At 37.8% G+C, this 13748-nt stretch overlaps 1 protein-coding gene across 1 annotated transcript; it reads left to right on the top strand.

The window, feature by feature from the left end:
* The first annotated feature begins 878 nt into the window (after positions 1-878).
* Positions 879-5832, top strand: LOC120558363 (sterile alpha motif domain-containing protein 3-like). The gene is made up of 9 exons (XM_039799333.1): positions 879-1131; positions 2093-2276; positions 2426-2584; positions 2768-2855; positions 3028-3183; positions 3381-3587; positions 4435-4606; positions 4910-4989; positions 5528-5832. Exons 1-9 carry the CDS (start codon positions 930-932, stop codon positions 5822-5824), a joined length of 1545 nt encoding a protein of 514 aa, XP_039655267.1. The 5' UTR covers positions 879-929; the 3' UTR covers positions 5825-5832.
* The last annotated feature ends 7916 nt before the right edge of the window (positions 5833-13748 follow it).

Genomic DNA, 13748 nt, shown 5'->3' with positions numbered 1-13748 from the left:
TGTTGGGATAGCAGCTCTGGTTTTAGATGCAGTGATGACCCCCCCTGCTGGTTAATGTTGAGAACAGCAGCTCCCTCCTCTATAGCACTAACTCTAGTCACATCAGGTTATACAGAAATACATTTATTTTGATTTTACTAAGTTATATGTTTTTTAAGGATTTCAAATGTGTTGTTCAGTCAATACAAGGCTGTAATTTATTCTGATCTTTTTTATGCTTAATAATTAGTATATATATGGCTTTATGGTAATAATCAACAATCTGCTCTGCTCATAAAATCACATGTTAACTGATGCTGTTTTCTGTGAATTATTAATAAAATCTCTCTTGATGAAACATCTGCTCTGAGTGTCTTCACTGAGTCATCTGCTGGGGATTCAGTTGAATATTCTTCTATAAACATCTGTTTTAACATAATATTTAAAAACCTTAGCATGTTAGCATGTTAACATGTGTTAGCATATATTGGCATGTTCTACACTGTCAGAAATAAAGGTACTGTTGAGGTCCATTAATGTTCTCTGAGGTACAACTGCTGGTGATGTACCGCCAAAGGGTCATAGTTGATCCATAAGGTACACATTTGTAGGTTGAAAGGGTACATATACGTTCTAACGTGAGCAAGGGTCCATGTTTGTACCATTTTTTGAACATATAGGGGTACAATCCATATGTCAATGGGTACAATAAGAAAGATGTCAGTGTTTGACCCATGATGTGACCACAATTATGTTGGGGGATGGGATGGCTAGTGCCTCAGGGCTGTCAAGGAAATTATGAAGTTCTCAAATTCATTACTTAGGAGATTATAAACAATAAATATATTGTTATTAATGCTAGTAAACTATATATAACTCCGTGAAATCAACAATGAATAGCAATATAAGAATTGGATAGTAAAAAATATTTATCTCGGAGGCAACATTGAATGTTGATTTTTGAAAAGAGGGAGTTCACACATGCGCAGTGGCTGCAGCAGCAGCAGCAGCAGCACTTTGCTTCTCCCAACCGTCACTGCTGCACCTGGCGCGAAAACCCGAGAACAATGGAGCTGTCAACGGAGGAGCTGCTCCAGAAGTTAACAGAGTCAGGGATTATACTGACGGAAGAAGAGACACAGAGATTCAGAGGTAACATCAATGTTAAGCTGATATAGTGCTTTATATTTTCTTTACAACTTTTTTTGTCAAGGGGGAATGGACTTTTACCGAACTGAACGGCAAATTGCTAGCTAGCTAGCTAACGTTAGCATTATCTAGAAAATTAGCTAGCTAGCTAGCTATGTCAGTTAATTAAATCAGCCTTTTGCCATCCGAAAATTCGGTTAACGTTATGGTCTGCATGACCATAATGTGTGGCTTTGCACACCATCTCTACTATAACGTTATGTTTATTCTATTTTTTTCACAATGAGTTGAATGGAAGCTGTTACTTGCTAGCTAAAAAAGAATGCTAGCTAGCGAACTATTTGCTAAGGTTAATGTTAGGTGGGGTTTACATAGTTGATAAAAGCATGTTAGCTAATTCTTTAGGTAATTAATTGTGGAGCTGGCGAAGTTCCGTTGTATAGAAAACTGTCCAAATAGGAGTGTTTTGTTGAGTTTGGGGAATTCTGTATTAGTATTAACTTTGGTTTGGTTAAGTGAAGCCCTCATGTGTGCGCCCCTCCCCTCGTCTTGCGTTGTGCCTGAAGCAGAAGCCGCAGATTTTTGCACTTGTGGTCTAACGTTGATTTGTCAATGTCCGTTAGCATTAGAGTGTGTAACGTTAACGGTAAGCTGCTCGGTACAGATGCAAGCTGCTAAACCTGGCGTTATTTGTTTAAAGTTAACGCTTATTTAAATTCGTTTACAGCTGTAATGTCCGTGTCAAACAGTGACCAGTAACCTTTTAGGGTAACGATAGCTATTGATGTAAAATATTGTATGTTCTTAGCTAACCATTGCATGTTAAAGTAACCTTGCTTTTTGTACATGATGTGTATTAATATATACTTTAATTTCTTCTGAAAAATGACTTTATCTATGACTTATGACTTATTTATGACTCTATCTCTGTGTGTGGGTGTCTGTGCATGCCTATTCTTTTCAGACAATGACGTGGATGGAGAGACAGTACAGTGCGGCTTGACTGAACATATGGTGGCATTCCTTTTTTCTGGTTCATTTAAAAAGCAACTTAAATTCAACACATTTGTACAGGAGCTGAAGGATGTAACACTGACTTTAGTACCAGTGCCAGATGTTAACACTGAGCAACCTTTGACAACAGACAGGTAGGTTTTTTACACTGCAAAGAATTACAAAAATGCCTTATACAGTATATTTTGACATATAATGGAGTATAACCATGAATATATTATTGCCTTGGTTGCTAATTAGAATTATGTGTTTTTCATCCCCTCCCTTCCCCATCCCTTATTAGAAACGAGGCAAGTGGCAGACTGCCTCTTGGTTTTGTTATTCCTCCTTTCCCTAGAGATCTTCAGACCAGACTTGACAAAAGGGAAGCATGTCAGAAGTCCAGCAAAGATCGACATACGATCATTCGTGTTCTGCATGAAGCAGTTATAGAACACACAATGTAAGTCAGTATGTCTTTTATTCATGTAACATTATTCATGTTTGTTGTCGTCACTCTATCATTGCATAAAAGTAACATCAACTAGACAGGTATTATGAGGTGAGAAAATAGTCCGTTAAGGTGCGGGGCCAATTGTGGGTAGAGTATAAATGGCTTTATTCATTAATTTAGTCTTTCTTACAGGTATCCCAACAATGCGGAATATGTGCAAGTAGTTAGAGCACTTATTGTGAAGTATCCTTTTCTTAAGGATCTGGAGGGAAACGGCTATGTAAGTTTGATAGTTTGATATTATGCAGCTAGTTATTTTCTGATGTAATTATTTTTTATAACATTTAATGGTGTATATTGTACAATAATGCATTTTATTGCAATATGTTAATGTGTTTATTGGATCCAATAATTTTGTTTTTATTTGTGTGGGTTGTCTTTGTTTGTGTTAGCATACCTGGCATCAGTCACTTAAACGCAAATTCAAAGCAGAGCGTGCCCCTTTGATTCATGAAGACGAAGTGAAAAGGAGTAAAGAGAAGTTTGGTCACAAGAGAGCCAGAGAGTCTACAGAAGCGGCAAGAGCCTGTTGCAGATCTGTGTCACGAGTGAGTAGATCCATGTAGATATAGACATATAGTGTATATTAGAAAGGTTTTTGTGCATGATAATATTTTACAGGATGTGTTTGTGAATAGTAACCGAGATTCTCCTTGTGTGGTTGCAAAATTGTAATGTAGTTGAAAAAGATGTTTTTGCATTGTAAGGTTGAGCTGTTTCCTTTTTTCCTTTTTATTTCAAACAGGTACCTGCTGTGATTGGTGAGGACGCGTCTTCTATTGAGAGGCATGTGCAAGTCCTACATATGCAGTATGAGAAGATGACACCTGACGCCTCTGTGGTCAACGACCGCATGCAGCGAACTTTTGCATGGCGAAGAAAGGAGATCGCAGATGGCATGGCAGTGGAGGACGTATTAAAGAAATACCCTTTCCTAAGAACACCCACAGGGGTAAGTGATTTAAATGACTCCCTCCTTTCTATTTTCCTCAGAGGTAACATTAGCAACTACACAGGACTCATTGCATTGTTTACAAAGAAACTGAACAACAGAGACGGTAATGACATATTTTCGGTCCGTATCAGTAGATCAATCTAGTCAGGCTGGCTCTCCAGTCACTGAATCCATCAGTTACTTGTTCATTTTTTTAGCAGCCTGGCTACTCTGCTAAGCAAAAAAAATTGTAAGAATCTCAGTGCTCTGATAAAAGATAAAAGATGTAAAGCCTCAGGGCTCCAGACTAACTTTTTTTTTTTTTTTTTTTTACTAAGAGCACTGAATTATTATTATTTATTTTTGTTTTTATTTGAAATTTTATTTGTTTTAGGGGCACAGGTAGAAGACTTCCTCCCTACTTTGTCTTTTTTTAGTTAACACTGAAATAGCATAGGGGATTAATCTGCCATGGAGAGGGGAGTGACGTTACTGTTCTGTCGCACTTGAATGCAGCTTTATTTAACTTCTGGGCAGTGCTTGTATTTATTTTATTTATTTGTGTTTCCTTTTTACCCTCTTAGTTTTTTAAAACTTTGAGGTAGTGATGTTTCCTGTTTACTGTACGGGACTCTATCACTGCCTCAAAACTGGCACGATACCGCAGCCTGAAGTCGGGTTGACTCGATCTCAACCTTCAAGTCGCTGCGGTTTTTCCCGGCTACTACCTAATGGTTAATGGCCGCAAAAGTCTGGAGCCCTGCGCCTTTATCGTACTGTATGATTCTGGCCTGGTCTTTCAGTTTTGAAACAATGATGTAAAATTTGTTTAATGCATTTCTCTTTTCTGTCAACTCTTTTTCAGTTGTGCGATGAGGTTGACAGGATCCATCCATCTACGGTGAACTTGTACAGACGCTGGAAAGAGGGATTCACTGGCATAGTGCCTAAGGTGGTCAAGCTGGTGCAAGGAAAATCCCCATTAGCCAAGATGTACACCGAAGCAAGGGAGGAAATGCTGACAGAAGATCTACCAGGTAGTCTACAGTTTTATTTTTGTATGTAGTGAATATTCATATTACATACATTTTGGGCCATTTAATAGTAACTGTGTTTTTATACATTTTCAAATTCAGTTTACACAAAGCAACATGTTGTGATCTGCTTTGTGTACACCTATTTAAAGGCAATCAACTAAGTCATAAAAGATCCCATCTAATAAATATATATATTTATATTTTAACTGTACTCGTTATTTTTTCTGGTTTCCAAGCTAACAAAGGGCACTACATAGCTTATAAATAACACTTAAAGTACTTTTTTTTAAAAATGTCTTACAGACGTTGACCTCCGTGCTGCGCTGATCCTGTTGCCTCACATCTTTAAAGAGAAGGTTGACCGGTTCATTACATTGGGACAGGTATGTAATTAGTTCTTTAAGTCCAAAGGAAAGGGGTTTGGGGTTAAAACGCTGGTTTGTGTTCAACAAAAAAAATGCCATTCTACACTTTCATGTAGGGCTGCAACTAATGATTATTTTCATAGTTGACTAATCTGTCAATTATTTTCTCGATAACTTTGTTCTATAAAAATGTCAGAAAATGGTGAAAAATGTGGATCAGTGTTTCCCAAAGCCCAAGAGGACGTCTTCACGTCTTGTTTTGTCCAAAACCGAAAAAGATATTCAGTTTACTGTCACAGAGGAGAGAAGAAACTAGAACATATTCACATAGAAACTGGAATCAGATTTTTTTTTTTTAAAGACTCAAACCGATTAAACGATTATCAAAATAGTTAGCGACTAATAGTTGACAACTAATCGATTAATCGTTGCACCTCTACTTTCATACTGTTTTGCTTAACTGTGATAATGTTCAGGAGCTGTTCAGTGACATAGATCTGTTTTAATAACTTGCTAACTTTCCCATTGTTGTGATATTTATGTTTTCTTTGAACAGTATGACGCTCAAAGTCCCTATCCAACTGTACAGTTGGTAGACACTGACTGGAAGATGGCCTTTACCAGGAAGGTTCCGGTTACGGTCAAAGTGGACGGCGTGGATCTGTGCAGGGGAACAGGAGTTGAGGATGGGGTAATAGCCGCCTTCTGTACCTACTTTGTTTTCGACATGGCTTACCCACCCTACATGAAGAATACCTTGTCCTTTCTTCAACGTACACTACTGAACATTACTGTGGTGGGTGAAAAGCCCCTTCCAGTCACTGTGACTCGAATGATCAATCTACTATACTAAATATGCCAAGACCGTATAGATGTACAAGGTGTAGAAGAACCACCTTCACCTTAATGAAAATGGTCCAACATGTTGGCCTTATCCATGCCCACGAAGCCAACTTCAGTATCACTTGTGGGCTAAATGACTGTAAGTCAACTTTTACATTATATGAATCTTACAGGCGTCACGTGTATCGTAAACATGGGGAGCATGTGCTACCTAATAATGATGACATGGATATGGACAATAACACTGATCTAAACATGGACAACATGGACAATGATCTACACCCGGAAGCAAATGTACCACCTAGTATGGATACATTATTGAAAAATTTTAAGGAAAATCTCTGTAGCTTCATTCTTAAATGTAGAGAAAAAAATCACATTCCACAGGCTGTCCAACAGGAAATTGTAAATGACAACATTTTTATTTTGTTATTTTAAAGAAAATTACGACGCTTTTATGACTTACCATCTTCAAGAAAATGGGTTCAATATTTTGGAATGTCCTGAACTAAGAGAGGTGATACAGTCTACAGATTTTTTTGAAAAAGCTTCAGCAGCTGTTAGATCACCATACATGTTGAAAGAACATTGTAAATCTAAGCTCATGTTGGTTGAACCCGTGTATCACATTTTGAGGTCAGAGAGTGGACACAAAATAGGTACATACTCTTATGTGCCGATCACAGAGGTTTTGAAACACTATTGTTCTCATGAGGACATAGTTGACGAAATTCAAGCCAACAGGTATATGGACAGAGATCCAAATTACTTAAGTGACTTTTCTGATGGTACTTACTTCAAGGAACATCCCTTCTTTAAAGTTAATCCACATGCCTTACGTCTTCACTTCTATGAAGATGAATTTGAGGTGGTCATTCCCTTAGGCTCAAAGCGAACCAAGCACAAGCTTTGTGCTTTCTATTATACTATAGGCAACCTTGATAGCAAACATAGATCAAAACTTAAGCATATCCATCTGGCTCTTTTAGTCCGTCAAACATTTGTTAATCGTTGTGGTTTACAAACCATCTTAAAACCCATGTTGGACGAACTCAAAATACTTGAAATAGATGGTATCACTATCAAAGTGGATGGGATTGAACAGACTATTCATGCTGCACTAGCAACATTCTCAGCAGATAATCTTTCAGCCCACATGCTGGGTGGTTTCACAATGTCATTTAGCTCAAATAGAATTTGCCGCTTTTGCATGGCAACATACTCAGAAATGAAAGAACATTTTAACGAGGAAGATTTTGTCTTAAGAAGCCCAGAGGCACATGAGTATCATCTGAAATGTGTTGAAAACCCTGAGCATAAAGCAACATATGGAGTAAATGGTCCTTCTCCATTAAATGAGCTTAAGTATTTTGATGTGACAAAAGGATTTCCACCTGACATAATGCACGACTTATTAGAAGGAGTTGTTCCACTTACAGTGAAGCTAGTTGTGTGCCAAGCACACAAAGAAAAACACATAACCATTCAGGAAATGAATGAAGAGCTACAACAACTACATATTGGTCAAAATGATAAAAAAACAGACCAGTGCTGTTTTCAGAGAGACTAATGCAGAACTCTGGGATTACAGGGTCTGCCGCTCAGAAATGGTGTCTTTTTAGGCTTTTGCCTTTTTTAATGGCACACCGCGTTCCACCGGATTGTAACTATTGGGATGTTTACCTGATCTGTCGTGACATAGTTGACATTGTAATTGCCCCAAAAGTGAAAAGGGAAAGTCTATCGGTTTTAAACTTACTTGTTTGTGAATTTCTTACAAAACTTAAGGATGTCTTTGGAAATGTCATCACTCCAAAATGCCACTATATGATACATTACTCAAGACTTATTGCTATGTAACGGTCCCTAATGTGCAACGTGCAAGTTACGTATTGCATCAGATGCGACAATGCTGGGAGTTTTCCCAAGACAACCTTCTTAACGAATTTGAGATGGTTACAGGGACGAGTACAGATACTCAATTTTCATCACTCCCATTAGCGCTACAGAGATGTATTGCTAGTGTACATGGAAGTGAAGGCACATTTCAAAGCCTGCAGCGTGTTTCAGGGGTCATTATTAACAGTGTAAAATATGCATGTAAAGATGTATTCATTGTTGATTATTTGCATGCAGAGAATATTCCTCTTTTTTTCTTAATCAAATACATTTTCAATATTAACACACTGTGGCTTCTTTGCGGTAAGCTTCTTATCCCAATGTGTTATGATTCACACCTTCATGCATACACAGTCAAAGTTGATTCTCAATGGAGTGTAATAAGACCAGGACAAGAAATGGACTTTCAGTCATTGGACATGTACAATATTGATGATAAGTTGTATGTTAGCCTTAGAAACATTTGAAAGTTGTAAAGTGACTTAAAACGGACAAAGAAAAGGTTAAAAGCCATTGTTAATATGTTATGTGTTATTTTGCATTGATCCATTTTACATTAGGAATCCATTGTTATACATTTAATGTCTTAAAAGGGTACTAAGTAAAAATATATATTGTTAACTATATTGTATTGTGTTACATTTATGTATTTTACATTCTAAAGAATGGCAGCTTTATTCTTTGATAAATTGACAAGTATTATAGCTGGGTTTTTTAACGATGATGCGCTTCGGTTCAGGCCAGTTTAAAAGGTTTTAAACTTTTTTTGAAAAACTATTTTGAAAATCTGTTTTTGCAGTGATATTTTCATATCAATTTAATGTGATACTGCCATAATTGTATAATTATGTGTATGATTTAATGTTGAAACTGTAACAAGTAATTGAATGTAAAAAACAAAAAAAACAATAAGGTTAATAAAGTTTTTACAACTTTATTTTTGAGTTTCTCATGTACAAATATGAGTACAAATTTGCCACCACAGGGTACAAAGTGCTTGTCACTGGGGCAGTACCCTCTAAAAGGCCAAATGTGTACCATTTCAAAGGGTACATTTTTGTCCTAGAGCATTTAGGTCCATTATTGTCTCCAGGGGTACATATTTGCTCCCAAAGGGTACAAACTGTAAGAGTACAAGTATGTACCCTTGTAAAGGGGTACAATTGGTGTACCTTCAAGGGTACTGCCCCAGTGAAAAGCTGTTGGACCCCTTAAGGTACAAATTTTGCACATTATTTCTGACAGTGTAGTATGTGTTAGCATGTTAGCCTATCACAGTTGTTTGTTTGCTTTCCTCACTGTCATTTTTCTGCTGAACAGCCAATCACATGGGTAGAAACTTGGACAGATGTTGCTGCCACTAGAACCTAAATATAAGTTGTAGCTGCTGCTGGAACTAACAACTTAGGTGGACCTTTTTTTGGGAGAGGACAGTCTCTATATTTTGCCTTTGTATCCCATTTTCATCTTATTTTTGCACATATTAAAGATAGTATTAGGTCTGATATTTTTCAGGTTGTTATTGCACACAGGAAAAAATATTGCTACTGTAAGTTATCTGAGCAACACAGTCTCACTACTCCCTACTCGACAAATGTCGACGCATGGTCAAGGAACCCTGGCGTCAAGTTTCAACGAAAGAGGTGTACCCTTGGCGTTGTTTTTCGATGAGGGGGTCCGTCAGATAGACATTCGTGTTAATCCCTCACCGTCGGATATTGACGAAAGAAAAACAATAAATTACAGTATTGTGTGCTCGGCCGGCCGGCGGCAATCTATCCGCGAAAGTGACGTAGTAATTACCGCTCCTCGTCTGTGAAAAAGTAGGCTCGTTGGAGATTAACTGCACCTCGCCTGTAAAGTAGACGAGAGCAGGCGGCAGCAGCCGGGGGGCGGGGACAAAAGTCTGCTCTCAAGTCGGACAGTTTCCAGCCGTCTTCAGCCGAGTCCAGCAGCCTTCACGCTGAACAGGAAGTGACAGAAACATTGTGGTCCAATTCCGATTTAATACAATTTTATCAGACCCATATATCAGCTCCTACACAGTCTCTAGTTGTTTTTATTATGACAGAGTAGCTGTCAGAATGCTCTACATGAGATCTGTTGCTGATTTTTTCACCAACAGACTGTAGGTGATCAGTAATCTGAACAGATTTAGTCTCTCTGACTTCTAAACGTCACTATCAGCCTCACAACATGTGTTCTGTTCAGAATCAGCCTTTAGGTCAGACAAATAGCAGTTAAAATCCCTCCCATTCAAAATCAATAAAAAGTTTATATAAAACGTCATCATGTTGAATCGATTCTGAACCAATCAGCTGTTAGATCAGCTGAGAGGCCGGCGTTTCCCAGCATGCACTGTTTCCGCCTGCGTCCGCCTGGCTGTCAGTACCCGATCCGTTCCAACTGCACGATCCGTTCTGCCCATGCACAAGATGTTCACGCATGCGCAGATGATAATACTGCTTTACGACCTGCCCGATCTGTTCCACGCTAGCCTGGCTAGTTTCCACCGGAAAGCTAACATTAGTTTAGCTAACAGCTAATTTGGCTAACCGCTAGCCAACAGCTAGATTCAGTCTAAAATAACGTTAAGTCAAACATAATGGGAAAAGCAGGCTACAGCTAAATTAAGACTTTACAGTAGCTAATAACAATAAAGACAAGTATTGAGTGATTGTATTTTAAATGAGTACAAGTAAAGTAGAACTGACCTAACAGCTGTTATATATGTTAACGTTTATTTTCAAGTTTTATTTTGATGGTCTTTCCCAGTAAACAATTACCGTCTTTCAACGTTGAAATATGATTGAAAATAAGTCGGTCCGCCTTGGACTGTTTAACAACATGATTTCAACTAAGTAGTTTTGGCCGGACTGTTTGACTACGTGTTTTCAACTCATCATCTAAGACAGAATAAGCCATACATGCTAAAATAACGGCGTGGTTGGTTTACTGCAGTGGTAAAAGTACTCTTAGCTTAGTGAGTAATAAGACTAGAAATACTTGGTCAATTTTATAATAATAGCCTGTTGATTTAGCTAGCTAAGTTAGTTTATAAAATATAAATCCAACACGATATGCGTTGCAAATAGATACCAGCAAAGGACTATGGCGGGCGGAGACAGAAACTCATTGAAGAGTGCGCTCTATCTGGCACCCCGCCCGCTGGATCTTCACACAGAGTAAAAGGAGCGCACCTCATCAACTGGCGTAACCCAGTCACCCCCACATCGTCTCCCGGTGAGTTGGCTATTGGCATCGGACCATCGGCTATATTATTATTTTCTCCTCTAAACAACACTTTGGTTCCTGGGGCAGGGAGGAGAGGTAAGCAGTTTCATTTTACCCAGGGCTTGACATTAACTTTTTGAGGCACTTGTCCTTTGGACAAGTACATTTACGTTTCACTTGTCCATGAACAAAAGTCACTTGTCCGGGTAAAGATTCATCATTTTAAATATTTTGTGTTTTGCTAATGCAGAATTTGAACAAACCGTTGAAAGCATCCAAACCCTATCAACATTAATACAATTCAGTTTAAACAGTAGAAACAAATGTGTCCCAACAATAGATTTCCCCTTCAACAAGAAAAAAGGATCTCCAGACTCATAATACAAAGTAATATTACTTCGTTCAGTGTGCATTATTTAAATAAATAAAAATTTTAAAAAATTTATAAAATTTAAAAAAATAAAAAAAAAAAAAAAATTATTATTAAAATAAAATAAAAATTTAAATATTGAAATTGTAAGTCAATATTTTGAATAGTTCTCATTGCTTTGAGATTCTTAGTCAATATTCTGAGTTACTAAGTCAATATATTGAGATACTGAACCAATATGTTGAGTTACTAAGTCAATATATTACGATACTAAGCCAATATATTGAGATTAAGTCAATATTTTATAGTTTCTCATTACTTTGATATTCTTTGTTTATATTCTGAGATACTGAGTCAATATATTGAGATACTAATTCAATATTTTGACCAGAGGTAGTGGTGACTTGAACTTATACTATATCTAAAATAATTTTGTAGACATAACAATGGATTTTGCCACTAAATGTTGGTGTCAACGTGTTTTTTTCTTTCTACAATTTCACTTACCAAGGGATCCTTTAAAAGGTGTAGCTACTTTACAGTTGATTATTACCTGATATTTAATCCGCTACAAACAAGTGCGGAGCAGCTAGTAAACCGTTACGAGGCAGAGAGCCAGCCGTCAAGAGTCAAATTAACTTCATGCTTCATCCGCACAAAGCACACTTCTATCGCCACGGTGACAGCTTTATTCGTCTCGTTTTCTGTGAACGATGTGGGGGCCGGGGTAACGTTAAAAGCGTAGTTAGCATGCTAACGTTAGCTAACTAACACCGGCTGCCTGGCTTGTTGGTTCCGCGGTGCTTTCATGCTGTATCGCTTACAGAGAAGGAGCTGAACAGTGGGCTGGGTCTAACGTCAGCGGTCCGCTCTCTCTCCGCTGCTGCTGGGTCTAACGTTAGTTAATGTATTTGTTTCAAATCGGTAAAGTAAAATCTGTAACATAAACGGAATGAGTGACACATAATAACGTATATAATGCTTCATCCACACAAAGCACATTGCTATCGCCACGAGTGACTTCTGTTTTCAGCTTGTTTTCTGTGAACAATGTGGCGAGGAGGTAACGTTAAGGTGGAGTTAGCAAGCTAACACCGGCTAGCTCGCCGTGCTTTCATGCTGCTTCGCTTTCGGAGAATGCGCTGAACAGCGGGCTGGGTCTAACGTTAGCGGCCCGCCGACCCGCTGCCCGGGATTGTGGGGTAAAATATGTATTTGTTTCAATTCTGTAACATTGACGAAATGAGTGGCACATAACGTGAACTAACATGGCATTTTGTTTTGTTTGAGTTTTAACTTGTCCAGTGGGGCAAGTAAATTTCTCTTCCACTTGTCCTACAAAAAATCCACTTGTCCCGGACAAGCGGACAAGCCTTAATGTCGAGCCCTGTTACCTGTAGTTTGTTGCTGAAAATGTGCTTGTTTAAACAGTGCTTCTAGAATAAACTTTCTAGCGTTACATTAGCTAACATAACTTAGCTAGCTAGCTTATAAAGGGTAACTAACTTAGCTAAGTTATTTCAAAGGAGTCGTTAATTGAGACATTTCAAGGCTGTATCGTTATCTTCTATGTCTGTGTGCACATTCAAATTTACGTTATCTAATAAGTTAATCGGTTTTCTTTTTTATTAAGATATATCTGAGTCATCATATGCTACATTGGCTAGCTAGCTACGACAAATATTAGCATGCTAAAATGTAGCTAACGTTGATGTAGCTTGGTTTAAGGAGAGGTTTATGAATAAAATGTTACTAACAATAGCTAATCCACCAACAGTTAGTAATGGACATGCCAATGGTAAATTATTTTTGGATATTTTAATTTAGCTAAAAGTTTAAAAATGGGCGGCAAAAGCTTTTTTCACCAGCAACCTCAGCGGTACGTTAACGTCTGTATTAAAAGACTAACACCGCCATCTTGCTTGCTGAAAAGTGAACATGCAGAAAAAGGAGGGAAATTTGTATTCAGCTATCATGTAGCCTATTTTGAATGCTCACGTTTCAATATAGCATATGTTTTTAATTGTTTGTGTAACGTTACTAAAAGTTCAGTATTAAATACTTTATGTAGTTATTATGTCCTTTTAAATAAAAAATGTAAGGCTGACCTAGACAGGCGGACACATCGCTGGTTCCCGCCTGGGGCTGTGGTGTACACTCTGATTTTATACACAACTCCCTGGACGTTATCTCTGTCATTTTATTTTAGATAAATGTAGATTACACACATTTTTACAGATGGAATTTTGGACAGCAAAGAAGTGTGCCGTTTTTAGGTATAACCTTTTACATAAATCAGGCTTTTGAATGATATATGATCTAATCCCTATGTAAAAAGCTTCAGAATATAGAGAGGAAGGAAACTGGAAAGTTTGGTGTAACTTAATGTAAGTTCCATACAGTACAGGTGAATAGGGTAATACATTTTAAC

Source organism: Perca fluviatilis, chromosome 5, assembly GCF_010015445.1.
Source record: "Perca fluviatilis chromosome 5, GENO_Pfluv_1.0, whole genome shotgun sequence".
NCBI lineage: Eukaryota > Metazoa > Chordata > Actinopteri > Perciformes > Percidae > Perca > Perca fluviatilis.
Note: the sequence above shows the minus strand (reverse complement) of the source record. Positions and strands in the feature narration are given on the sequence as shown.